Source organism: Pelodiscus sinensis, chromosome 5, assembly GCF_049634645.1.
Source record: "Pelodiscus sinensis isolate JC-2024 chromosome 5, ASM4963464v1, whole genome shotgun sequence".
NCBI classification, from domain to species: Eukaryota; Metazoa; Chordata; order Testudines; family Trionychidae; genus Pelodiscus; species Pelodiscus sinensis.
In genome coordinates, this window is record NC_134715.1 from 5639371 (window position 1) to 5651869 (window position 12499).

At 49.0% G+C, this 12499-nt stretch overlaps 1 protein-coding gene across 2 annotated transcripts in view; it reads left to right on the forward strand.

Moving 5' to 3' along the window:
* Nucleotides 1-12499, forward strand: part of BTC (betacellulin) — a 156339-nt gene that overhangs the window by 103208 nt on the left and 40632 nt on the right. The window contains exon 1 of one of the 2 annotated variants that reach the window (XM_075929367.1): nucleotides 12226-12268. The exons of the other annotated variant lie outside the window; for it this stretch is intronic. Coding sequence (XP_075785482.1) covers nucleotides 12241-12268 — 28 coding nt within the window. The 5' untranslated portion in view covers nucleotides 12226-12240. Of the gene's footprint in view, nucleotides 1-12225; nucleotides 12269-12499 lie in introns of those variants that run through there. 2 annotated transcript variants of the gene reach the window in all.

Sequence of the window (12499 nt, forward strand, 5' to 3'; positions counted from 1 at the left end):
GAGGGGCCCACGGAGGCAAAAGTGCCTAAGGCCCACGAAAGTCATAATGCGGCCCTGGGCGGGCTAGTAGATTGTGTGCGCTCCTCAGCGAGGGATGGCGGCGGGGGCTCCCCAAAGCTGGGGGGAGCTCCAAGCCTTGAGGGCCGGACCCAGGCAAGCCAAGGGCTGCATCTGGCCCCCCCGGCCTTAGGTTCCCCACTCCTGTTGTAGAGTCTCGCCCCATGACCCAGCACCACCACACTCGCCCCTGCGTACAACTGGCGTGGTCCAAACTCTGTCTTTGTGAGGTGTAGGGAAAGGTGGAGCCCTCCTGGGCTCATTGTGCAATGGGGTCAGGAACCGCGTGCGGAAAGCCGGCCACGGAGATTATGACAGAAAACGTGTTTATTGGCAGCCAGACCTAGCCAGGGGGTCAACTTGTTTCTCAAAGACAAAGGTTGAGCTGACCCCTCTAGCCAGGTGTCATCCAAGGTGATGGGCAGCAGCGTCGTCCCTAGAGGGGTGCGGGGCCTGGGACACCCCCACCCACACCCCAGGTCCCACACCACCCTGCCTCTTCCCTCCCCTGCTCTGTCCTCCCACTCCACTCCTTCCTTAAGTCTGCCCCCCACAAAGTGACATGACCCTAGGGGATTATTGAGGGCTTGGCACCAGCATTGGGGGTGACCCCCTTGCATTCACTGCAGAGGTAGGAAGCAGAGTGGCCCAACCCCCGCCCACTGTGCGCCTCCAAAACATGGCTGAGGATCAAAAATAAGGCTTATTGTACAATGTAGGTGTGCTCAGGCTAAGGAGAAGAATATAGGGGTGGCTTGGAGAATTTTTGAGTAAAAGGACCATGAGGATCCACACTGAGAAAGTTATGTTGAATATATAATATTAAAATGGTACATCGCTGGGAAGTGTTATCAGCCCAATATTATTTACTATTATAACTGATCTTGCCCAGTAAGTATCACTCTATGTGCATAGCATAGTGCTCTTTGGGTTAGGAGCCAGGAATACTGAGGTGGCAGAAAAGAGGATCAATGCAGAGCTAGATGGCTCAGGGAGTCTTTGTTAAGCCCATTTTATAGTGAGCCAGCGCAGCGTGTGTTGCCATTGTGTGCTCGGCATGGTCTCGTTTCTGTGCGTTTGCTCAATCTCTACCTCAAGTTGCTGGTAGAAAACGATCCTGTTTTTGTCGCGAGCTTCCTGGATAGGTGCATCGACCCTATGCAGATGTTCATAGGAATATAGGAAGCTCCTTCTAATAGCAAAACTTACTCCCTGCTCTTTCTGCTGCTGGCTTCCCAGGCCAGACTGTGGTGTAATCATTCTCTTGGATGGAACCTGTATCTGAAAGCTGAGTTTCTGATCATACAAAATGTCAATTCTGAGTCTAATTTGTCACTTAGTAGCGCTCTCCAGTTTTCTAGAAATCAGTCCGTATCAAATCTGAGGGGATCAGAGTCTGAACGTTCCAACAAGCAAGTCACTTTGTTCCATTTTGGCCAGAATAGATTGGGTGGAGGCATGGCATTTTTGACCCATCGTTTCTAGAATGCCTTATAGCTGCTTGGACACATTGGTAGCCATTTCACGCTCCTTATGCCTCTTACGGAGTCTTGCAACCGTTGCACCAAGACCTACCGTGATGTGCGGCTGAACATTGAAAACAGGGTGGCAGTACAGCTAGGATTTCTGCTGTACAACTAGGTACCAAGAAACATTTTTTTTATGGCATGGAATGGCTGGATTTTTTCATTGTTTGTGTAACAAATTGGTGCACGGCAAATACGCCTTTCTAGTTATCACCAGCGCTCTTTGCTGATGGTGGAACGCTTTAGTTACCTGACTGTGCTGGCCTGCTGACAGCATTTTGCAGTGTGGCTTTCATAGAGACTAAGGTCAGAAGGGACCCTTATCTTCATTTAGTCCTGCTTAACATACGCCATGAATTAATTCCTGTTTGAAAAAGTCGATGTCTTTTTTTAAATCTAGTATTGCTTTAAAAATTGCCAGTGATGGAAAATCCACCACAAGCTCGGTAAATTATTCCAAGGGTTTTGATTACTATCACTTTTTTAAAAATGCCAAGGTATTTTCAGTCTGAATTTGTTTAGTTTCAGTTCCGTTGTAAGTTCTGTTTAGGGGAATGGTTGAGGTCACCAACATGGACATTAAATGTGAATCTTCCTTTTAATTTTTGGAAAAATAAAATAGAAGAAGTTGGAAAAGTCATCCTACATGGAACAGCATTTTTACAATGCTTTCTAGGGATGGGGTATCCTGACCTCTTAAGACAGGGGCAGCATCAAATTACTATAGGGCTTGTAGTCTGGACAGAGGGTGGGAGTTAAAGGCGGTTGCCACAAGGCATGCTGGGAAAGGGCTGAGTGGGGAGGGCATATAAATGATTCCCTTTGCCCATAACTAACAGAAAATCCAGGAAGAAACAGAAGTTAGAGCTACTGAGAGCTTCTGCATTAAAGGTCCCCCTGCCTGTCTGCAGGTGGGTGCTCCAGTAGGGGAAGTTTGTTTGGTTGCATGTGACCCAGGGAGCAACCGATGAAAGAAAGGTTGGGGACTTTGTCATTTATTTGCACTTCTGCCTCAGGCTGTCCAGGGAGCGTCTAACTTCTGGGAAGGGCTAGCAGAAGGGAACCTTTAATTTTTGCAGCTTCTGTGGGTTTTGGGGTGATGTCATTTTTCGGGAGGACTAGAAACAGCTGAGCCAGCGAGTATGTAAAAAGCCCTATGTCAGAAAGAGGCAAAGGAAGGAACCCGAAGAGGCTGAGAGATTCTGTCAAGCTATTGGCTTTCCCTTTAGGGGTAAATGAGGGGAGTTTACTCTTGCTTCTCACTTGTGTACTGCAAAAGAAAAAAGCAAAAATCCCCGAACCCAGGCCAGCCACCAGCCTTGTACACTCAATCCCCGCTCTTACCACTGGTGGGCAGGCAGCTGGCAAGCAGGGCTTGCCAATAGTCATGGGAGGAGGCAGAAAATATGGGACAATTTGCCCATTGTTAAGAAAAAGTCAGGACTGCAGCAGGAGGCCTTAAGTAAGCCCTTGGCCACCTCATGGGCCTGCTCCCTGCTGCTTAGCCAGGCTCTGACAAGTGTCCCTGAGGAGCAAAGCTGATGAGGTCGACCAGCAGTGTTGAAGGGCCGAGGTTGGTTCTCATAGACTTTAAGGTCAGAAGGGACCATTATGATCATCTTGTCTGACCCCCTGCATAACGCAGGCCACAGAATCTCACCCACCCCCTCCTAGGATAATCCTCTCACCTATATCTCAGAAATTGATGTCCTCAAATGATTCTGGAACGTGACGGTTCCCTGGAGTGATCTTGGATGTACAAATGGATTATGCCAGCCAATGGGGATTGCTTTTTGGTGAAATTAGGAGCTGCCCTGTCCTGAACTGCTCTGGAACTGGCTGTGTGTGACGTGTGGGATGTGTAGGGATCTTTAGCTAAAAGGTTTTGCAGGGGGAACAGTGAGAGCCGGGAGCACTTTCAAAGGGGCGTGCTTAGCCAACAGTCCCTCAGCCCCTGCAAAGAAATCATTTATCAAGAAAGCAGTACGGAAAATATATCTCCCCTGGGGAATGAGGGTGTACACATTTGGAGACTAACGTTGGCTATTTAAATAAAATAGAGAACATTAAGTTCTGTTTCAAAAACAAATCCAGTTGCAACCTTCATGATGGAGCCTATCAGGTTGGTTAGGGTTGCCAAGTGTCTGGTATTGACCCAGAGAGTCCGGTATTTTTGCCTCCTGTCCAGTAAAAAAATTCAGAAAATACCAGACACCTAAAATGTCTGGTATTTTCTGGTTTTTTCCCTGCCAGGAGGCAAAGATACTGGACACCTGGCAACCCTATGACATACTCAGCAAGTGGACACATCCCCCACCTCCTGGCCCGCTACCCCCAACTTGGTTCCACAGGGAAGCTCCCGTCTGGCTCGACCAAGAAAACAAGATGGCCGCCGGAAAAAACCTAAAGACCCGAGCTAGGGAAAGCGATGCCTTCCCTGGATCTTAGTGATCAACCTTCTCTCTTCCTATCCCTATTCTGACTCTGCACACAATTGCAGGGGCCGTGCTGTTTTAGTTATTTATTTATTTGCTTAACTCTTGGAGTCCTTTTTTTTTCCTCAACAACTTTTGTCTCCCCCCTCTTTTTTCCCCCTCAACAGAATGTTTTGTTTTTTTGGGAGGGGAGAGGATGTTTGGTATTTTTGTTGAAACCATCTGGCAACCCTAAGGTTGGTTCCTCCTTCGGGTGGCCTAAAGGAACGAAATGTCCAGTTCTAATAGACTGGTGTGCCCCAGGCTGTTTGTCTGAAAATCCCAAACCATAGTAGTGGGTGTACAGACCTGTAAGGCTTGGCTACATCTACTCCTCGGCTTGGCTGTGGAATGCAAACTCTGCCATGAAGCTGAGTCAGCACTAGTGAGCAGCAATGAAACTAAGACTCTGCAGGACTCCAAAGATGCCCGCTCATTCTGGGGCTCTGCTGTCGTTAGTAGCAAGTTAATTGCAATTGGTAAATAAGCGGGGGAGAGGAGTGTGATATTCCCTGCCGGTGTAATTCCATAGACGTGACTGGAATAAACGCCAGTACAGATTCTTGCCCGTTGTGGTAGAAAAACACAACACCGGTGTGTCACCATGCTGTTTCCAAAACAACACAAACATAACAATACGAATAACAACACAAACTCCCCAATAACTCAGAAGACCTTTCCCCTTACCAAGCACTGGGGCAGAGTTAATGCAGGAATAGCTGCTTTGCTTGCCTCTTTTTTTAAAGTTTTTGACGCTGGAGATGCAGGATACTGGCTCCTGCTCCAGGAGCTCAGCGGCCTACACTCCTGGCAGATCAGCGTGGGACCGTGAAACGGGTGGTGCTGGTCTGTCTTTTGGAACCCCTGTTGGACCTTCATTGCTTCTCTGGAGCAAAAAAGCTGGAAGTGGCTCTGAGGAGCCCAACCCACCTGAAAACGAATACCGTTTTCTAGGGCAGGTGAGGCCGGGAAGGCAATTGACGCAGGGTCAGTGCACCCCCGCTCTTTGAGGAGGGACAGGCATTGAGATGCTTGGACAGCGTCCTTCAGCCTGGCCGAGAGCCTGCAAGCGCTTGGGGCAGGTTTACCGTTAAACCTGCGTGTTGTCGGACGAGTCCTGTGCAACTCTGTGGGAGGATCTGCATGCTGCAGGCGAGCGCATACAGCTCTGCAGGGTTGGCCGCGAGCTCCGGCCGCCCCTTGTCTCCTTTGTAGCGGGGATGCATTCCTGCCACCCTAGGCTGCTCGGCGTTTAGCAGGGCTGGGAGGAAGCCGTGGGCCTCTGTGCACCAGACCTGTAGTAGCTACTTGGGAAGCTTCCTAATCAGGAGTCCGCTGGTCACCAGATCTAGGCAGAGGCAGAAGGTGCTCTTCATGTCCGCAGGCCCCTACCCCCTTCCTCTCTCCAGATGTCAGCTTCTTTTCTTGTCCTGTACTAATCACTGCCCTACCATACTTCTCCCTGACTAACTGTTTTCATCCCTGGACGGGATCTTGCGATGTAGCGGGGTTACCCACTGACATGCCTAGGGTCTCTCCAGGGTTTGATTCTGCCCTTGGGGAAGAATGCAGCTTCCTCATAAAAAGGGAGTAAGAGCTGGAGCATTGATGCTTCTGCTGCTTCTAGCAACCAAGCCTACATCTATGCTGCAATTCAACATCCACAGCTGGCCTAGGTCAGCTGACTCAGTCTCGGGGGACTCAGGCTGCCAGGTTCTAAAATTGCTATGGAGTGGTTGGAGCCAAACTCCGGGATGCCACAACGAGCGAGGGTCTCAGAGCCCAGTTAGCTCTTGTGGTTACCTAACCTTGAAGCCATAGGACAGCTGTTAAGTTTTCTGCATGCGCCATATGCATACGTGATTATAGGCTGCCATCTGCTGGTCAGCACAGTTCAGCCCAATTAAAAATAATCCTATGGCAAAGTCCCCCCACGTTTCTTGCCTGCTATGAATGTCTTTAGCTTGCATAAAGATTGTATGTGTCCCATGATAGTGTTGCAGTCAGCGCTAGCATGTTACAAAATGGCAGAAATCTCTGTGAAACATGCAACATCGAACATTCATCTAATAGCAACGCTAACAGTGGGTTATTTTTGTACTGTAAACCTTGTTTTCCAAAATTAGGTTTGTCATTAAGAGTGTTGCTATTTCAATTGTTGGTTGTAGTCACAGCTGGGACGGGCAAACTAAAGTATTTCCTAAGTTTATAAAGGTCATAAAAACAAGAATAGAAGACTATACCTCCTGCTAGATATTGTTTTCCACACGGGACTCCCAGACTTTATTAAAATGCTTTATTTTCACAGATGTTGCCTGTCTACACTGGCCTCTTCTGGAAGAGCTCTTGTGCAAAAGGGCTTCTTCCTGAGAGGGAGCGTCAGAGTTCTGGTGCAAGAAGCCCTGATTTTCTACAGTACAACGTCAGTTTACTTGCGCAAGAACACGCGGCCAGTGTAGACAGGCAGCATGTTTTGGTGCACGAGCGGCCGTTTTCACGCAAGAACACGCCAGTGTAGACACAGCCTAAATGTTCTATGAAAACTCTTCCCTTAATGCAAGATTCCCCCTCTCAATTTTTTATGTTCTAAATTTTTTTCTTCTCTCTGGAAATATTAAAATTACAGAGAAAATTGGAGGTCTGAGTCCAAAATCAAACCTCCAAATGAATGCTGGTCTGTGCAGATGCATTTCTCTGTCTTTATATTAATTACCCCATTGCAGTGAATATGTGGGTTTCAATATGTATTATCCACTCCTGTTTTTCCATATAGATAGAATACAAATGACATGTGCCAATGAGTTTCAAATAGTCCCCTAATTGAACCACTGCTGAGAACTTAGACTAGGACGTCTGGGGTGCACACAGTGGATTTCTTAATGTTATCTGCTGTTATAGAGCAAAATCCCTCTCGGATTTCTTTTTTCACTGAGGATCTTCCTGCCCATGGTGGTTGCTTCACAAATACAAATGAAATTTAACAAATCCCCACCACCCCAAATGAAGGCAGACAGTTAATAAAACACAGCAAAGGGGCCAGGATGGAAGCTACTAAATCCTTGTTGGAAAAGAGGAATTTTCTCCTGCTGGACGTCCGTCTGTAACGACACTCTCTGAGTCACAATTGTTTCCTCAGCACCCGTCCACTTCTCAAACCAGATTACTCTGCCGAGGCCTGTGGGGTCTCTGAAGTGAATCCACCATCTGGACCTCCTTTGCTGCGCCTATGGACTCTCATTGTCCGTAGCTGTGTACGTTACTTCTCTCCACACGTGGTGTCCTCAGGAAAGAGAGCCAATGTCCTTCTCCCGCTTTAGCTTGATGCCTCCTGAAAGGCAGGCCCCGAGGGTGTACACAGTACTACCTTGTTGCAACTGATACAGCAAGGTTAGATTTGAAACAGAAAGCAGCTGGCAACCTGCCATGCCTCCCGCATGCAAAGCACGTAATTATTTAACCATTGTGTTGTCCTATTTGTTTCTAATCTACGCTCCTGGCAGATAGGGGGTTTTAAAAACCACTTCTGGCATCATCGTCTTCGGCCACGATGCTTGTTACATGTAGGGATGTTAAAATGCGTTTATTTAGGTAAACGTGTAACCACTGAAAGTGCCAGTAGCTTACACGGGGGGAGGAAGGGGAACTTTTAAGCCGGCTTCCCGTGAGGGAGACTGAGGTTAACCAATGAGCCCAGACTTATTAGGCTTAACTCCATAAGAGGCATGTAAGAAATAGAGTCCTTTGCTATTTGTACTAGCCCCCTCTGGGTCTCCTCTGTTTCTCTCCCACCGTGCCTTGTAAGGCTGCTTGGCCTCCGGTGACTGAACCAACACTTCCAAATTGCCGAACTGGCTCATGAAGCAGGAGCCGCTATCTCTTAACTTGCCACAAGCCCTTTGTGACTCAGCTACACTTCACCATGGTGGCTGCTTTGTGATTCAGGCTCCAAACCACATGAGTCGCAATCTACCAAGGAAGAGGTAATCGTCGCTTTCCTTTAGGAATTAAAAACACGAGTCAATATTTAACCATGGTGATCAGAGATCTCACACCTGTGCACCTGGTCTGATACACTGCTGCTGGCCTTGACGGCAGATTTGACACTTGGAACAGCAGCGGGCCTTAAATCCCTTGAAACAAAAAACAGGACGATGTAGCACTATAAAGACTAACAAGATGGTTTATTAGGTGATGAGCTTTCGTGGGCCAGACCCACTTCCTCAGATCAAATAGTGGAAGAAAATTGTTACAACCATATATACCAAAGGATTCAATTTAAAAAAATGAACACATATGAAAAGGACAAATCACATTTAAAAATCCTTTTCAAATGTGTTCATTTTTTTAAATTGTATCCTTTGGTATATATGGTTGTGACAATTTTCTTCCACTATTTGATCTGAGGAAGTGGGTCTGGCCCATGAAAGCTCATCACCTAATAAACCATCTTGTTAGTCTTTATAGTGCTACATCGTCCTGTTTTTTGTTTCAGCTACACCAGACTAACACGGCTACATTTCTTTCACTATTTTAAATCCCTTGGGCGCTTTTCAAAATGTTACCCTTTCTCCTCAATAACAGCACTGCTGTGGGGCCAGGAAAGACATCGCGGGCCTTCTACCTTCTAGGGAGGTAAATTCCTGGTTAAAAAGTTAACCAGTTAACCCTGGAGCAGCACCCCACCCTCGGCGCAACACAGCGGGCTGAGCTGGCCTGCTCCAGCCTGTCCAGGCCAGCCATACCGTGGGCAGTTCCAGCCAAACCGGGGCGGGTGTGGGGCTGCTCCAGCAGGGCTGAGCTGCCAGTTCACCAGTTACTGGGTAAGCATGCCAGTAAAGCTGATGCTTAGCAGGTAACCGGTTAATCCTCTGCATCACTACTGCCTTCCCTTCATACCCAGCTGGGCACTGAGGCTGATGCTGTGCAATTGTAACTCACACCGTGCGGTACGTGGCATGGGATGCTTATAAAACACCACCCTATGTGGCCATTTAGTCTCTGAACCTGTTAGGCAGGGATGAGGAACCTTTTGGGTCGGGGGCCCCTGACCCACAGAAAAATCAGTTGGGAACACAAAAAACCCTCCTTGACATGACACCCGACTGGGAAGCAGAAAGACACTCCCCACATTCCCTCATACACCAGAGCTTACGGGGGGCCAAGACAACTCCATTTTGTGTGTGCCAGTCCTGTGGTGAGGCAGGGGGGCTCTGAGTTTGGGGGCTGGATCCAGGCAAGCTGGGGGCTGCATCTGGCCCCCTGGCCTGAGGTTCCCCACCCCTGCTGTTAGGCATGGAAGGACCTGGCCTTTTTCTGTTGACGGTTCATTTAGTATCACTCTCTCCAGCTGTTCTAAGGTTGGTTTAATTTTCATGTGAGAAACGGGACACTTCCACCCACTCAATTAGCCTCATTAGCACCAGCGCTACAATTGACAGGTAATTTTTTTTCCCCTCTCCCTTCTTTTTCTGTTATAAATTCTGGGTTCCTGTTTTTTCCACTCCAGCTCATCTAAGGAAATGGGTTTTGCCCACAAAAGCTCAAGATCCTACATATATTTGTTAGTTTCTAAGGCCACTGCGGCGCTATTTTGGGATACTTCCGGTAGCCTGAAATAGCGTTTTTTGAACAAGCCCGTTATTTCAAAATATAACGAGCTCACTAGTCCAATGTCCTGGTAAACCTCATTCCACGAGGAGTAAGGGACATTTCAGAATAGTGGGTTATTTTAAAATTTGGCACTGTGTAGACCAATTTGGCCAAATTACCAAATAAGCTATTTCAAATGGACTTTAAATAAACTATGCGTAGCTTATTTCGAGCTAACGGTGCAGTGTAGAGCGTAGATGCCCCAGGACTACTCTTTGTTTCAGAGATGGATAGGACAAGGATCATATTTATTTCAAAGTCCTCTTCCAGCAGCTTTTCGCAAGTGCTATTTATGGATGCTCTTGAAAGCGTTTTAGCGGTAAGAAACTGACTAACCAGACTTGCATTTTAATGTGCACGGTTGCAGTTGCATGGCTTAGAAGTCTACTCTGTGCTTTACCCGACATTTTTTGTAGTATTTCTTCCGGTGGTTTGTGATCTCCCTGCCTTGATCGATCGCTGCCCATAACGCTCATGACTAAAACAGCTTGCATCTAAATCTGATTGCCAGCCTTCCTGGGTCAGTGGGCGCACTGCTTTGTTGCTTTAGTCAACATGCCAGCCGTTCCCTAGATCTGCTACATCGACAGCCGGTGGATCGATCTCATCGGCAGTGCAGACCAGTCGTCTCCAATCTTTTTAACCACAAGATCACTTTTTCAATTTAAGTGCAATGTCAGATCTACCTCAAACCCAAATAGCCTCGCCCCACTTCCTTCCTGCCCCTTCTTTGAGGCCCTGACCCTGCTTCACCCCTTCTCCGAGGCCTCCCCCTGCTCACTCCATCCTCCTTCCTCCCCCATCCTCACTCACTGTCATCAAGCTGGGTGGCGGGTGGGGGGCAGGCTCTGGAATTGGGCCAAGGAGATTGGAGTGTGGGATGGACTAGCCTACAGTGAGGGATTAGGGTCCAGGAGGGGTTTCAGGGTGCACGCTCTGAGAAGGAGTTTGGGTGCAGGGGGACACACATCTGGGGCAGGAGGTTGGGGGCAGGAGGAGGTTCAGGGCTGGGGCAGGGGTTCAGGAAGCAGGCTCTGGCTGGGCACCATTTAACTGAGACGGCTTCCGGGTGGTGGAGCAGTGGGGTTAAGGCAGCTTACTCCTGCACTGGCCCTGCACCGCTCCTGAAAGCAGCTGGCATGTACAGCAATGGTGCCATGTGCTGCCCTTTATCTACAGGCACTGAGCCTACAGCTTCTACTGGCCACGGTTCCCTGTTACTGAGCCTTGGCAGCTGCTGGAGTGGTGTCTGCAGGCAAACACAGCATGTGGAGACCCCCTGCTCTGCTTCTTTCAGGGACAGCAGGGACGTGCCAGCCGCGTCCAGGAGCAGCAGTTACCAAAGGGATAGTTACTCCAGCCGTGCCAGCTTAGGCATTTGAGAACTCACTACCCAAAGAATTAAATATGAGTCAGAGAGACATGAAAAGGATGAAATGCTCAGACCAGTCACAAACCAAAACGAACCCACTTTGCAAGCAGTAAAAGGAGTAACAACGACCCCCCATGTATGTGTTGGGTTGGAAGAGGGGAGGGAAGGACAGAGTGAGAGTGTGTGTGTGTGTGTGTGTGTGTGTGTGTGTGTGTGTGTGTGTGTGTGTGTGTGTGTGTGAGAGAGAGAGAGAGAGAGAGAATGACAAAGACACACACAGGGTGTGAGAGTGACAGATTTGCATTGCTAAGCTCCCTCCATCCCCTTCTCTCTGTGTGGAGACAGGGTACAGGAGTGGGGGGGGGACACCCTGACATCAGCCCTCCCCCTCTTCTCCCACACCCTGCCCAGCAAGCTCCTGGGGGGCAGCTCTAAGGCAGAGGGCAGGAGCAGCAGGACAGTGGGTAGAGGGGCAACTAAAGTGCCAGCACTTGACAGCTTCCTGGCCAAACCAGTCCGGATCCCCTGTCAGAGGCTCTAAGATCTACCGGTAGCTCCCGATCTAGTGGTTGGTGACCACTGGCGTAGCTGTAGCCTGAGACAGTCGGCTGAACTCTCATAAGGACAACGGACCATCACAAATCTCCCCACCTTTTGTTTCCAGCATGGCATGTTTCTTTTGCTTTGCCTTGGCTGACAGAAATACAGAGCAAAACGAGTATTAGCGCCCCCCCCAAATAAAAACAAAATCAGCCTTCCTCTGCTCTCCTACTGTCCCCCTCCCTGCCCCAAATCCTCCTCTTCCGAAACAAGACACCCCCCTGTGCTCGCTTCCCTTTCTGGGCGGAGGGGGAGAAGATAAACCACGTGTGACCAGTGTGCAGTCAGTTGCTGGACGCACTCGTGGCAGGTGCTCGGATATTTCCGATCCGACGGCGATGAGCGAGGAACTCCCTCCCGTAAGTCGGCTTTCTGGGATCTAGTAAACTGGCAGTTGCCTGGCTAGCTGGAGCAGAGGCCAGGATCCATCTTTTTGAGTGAAAGAGCAGCTGCTGCACCTGCAGCTGGAAAACACGGAGTGGAATAGAAGTGGAAACTACAGAGGCAGTTGTGCCAGGGCCGGGTTCATTTTCACAAAGGATTTCCCGGTTTGCTGTTTCACATGTGCCCCGAGGCGGCTTTGCTACCCGGTAAGTGCCGTGTGGCTGTTCCAAAACTTTCAGTGGAGGATTCGTTAGCATAGCGGGGATGTGATTTGCAGATTCGCTCCTCGGGTTTAACTTGGCTTCCTTCTGCAACTGCCCAACCCTTCACCCAACCAGGGCCGGCGTTTCATTCCAGCCCTGCGTCATGGACCGCAATGAATCTCGTGCATTTTTGGCCCGAGGCCAAATTGCATCCCTGGGGCCCTGCCAATGACT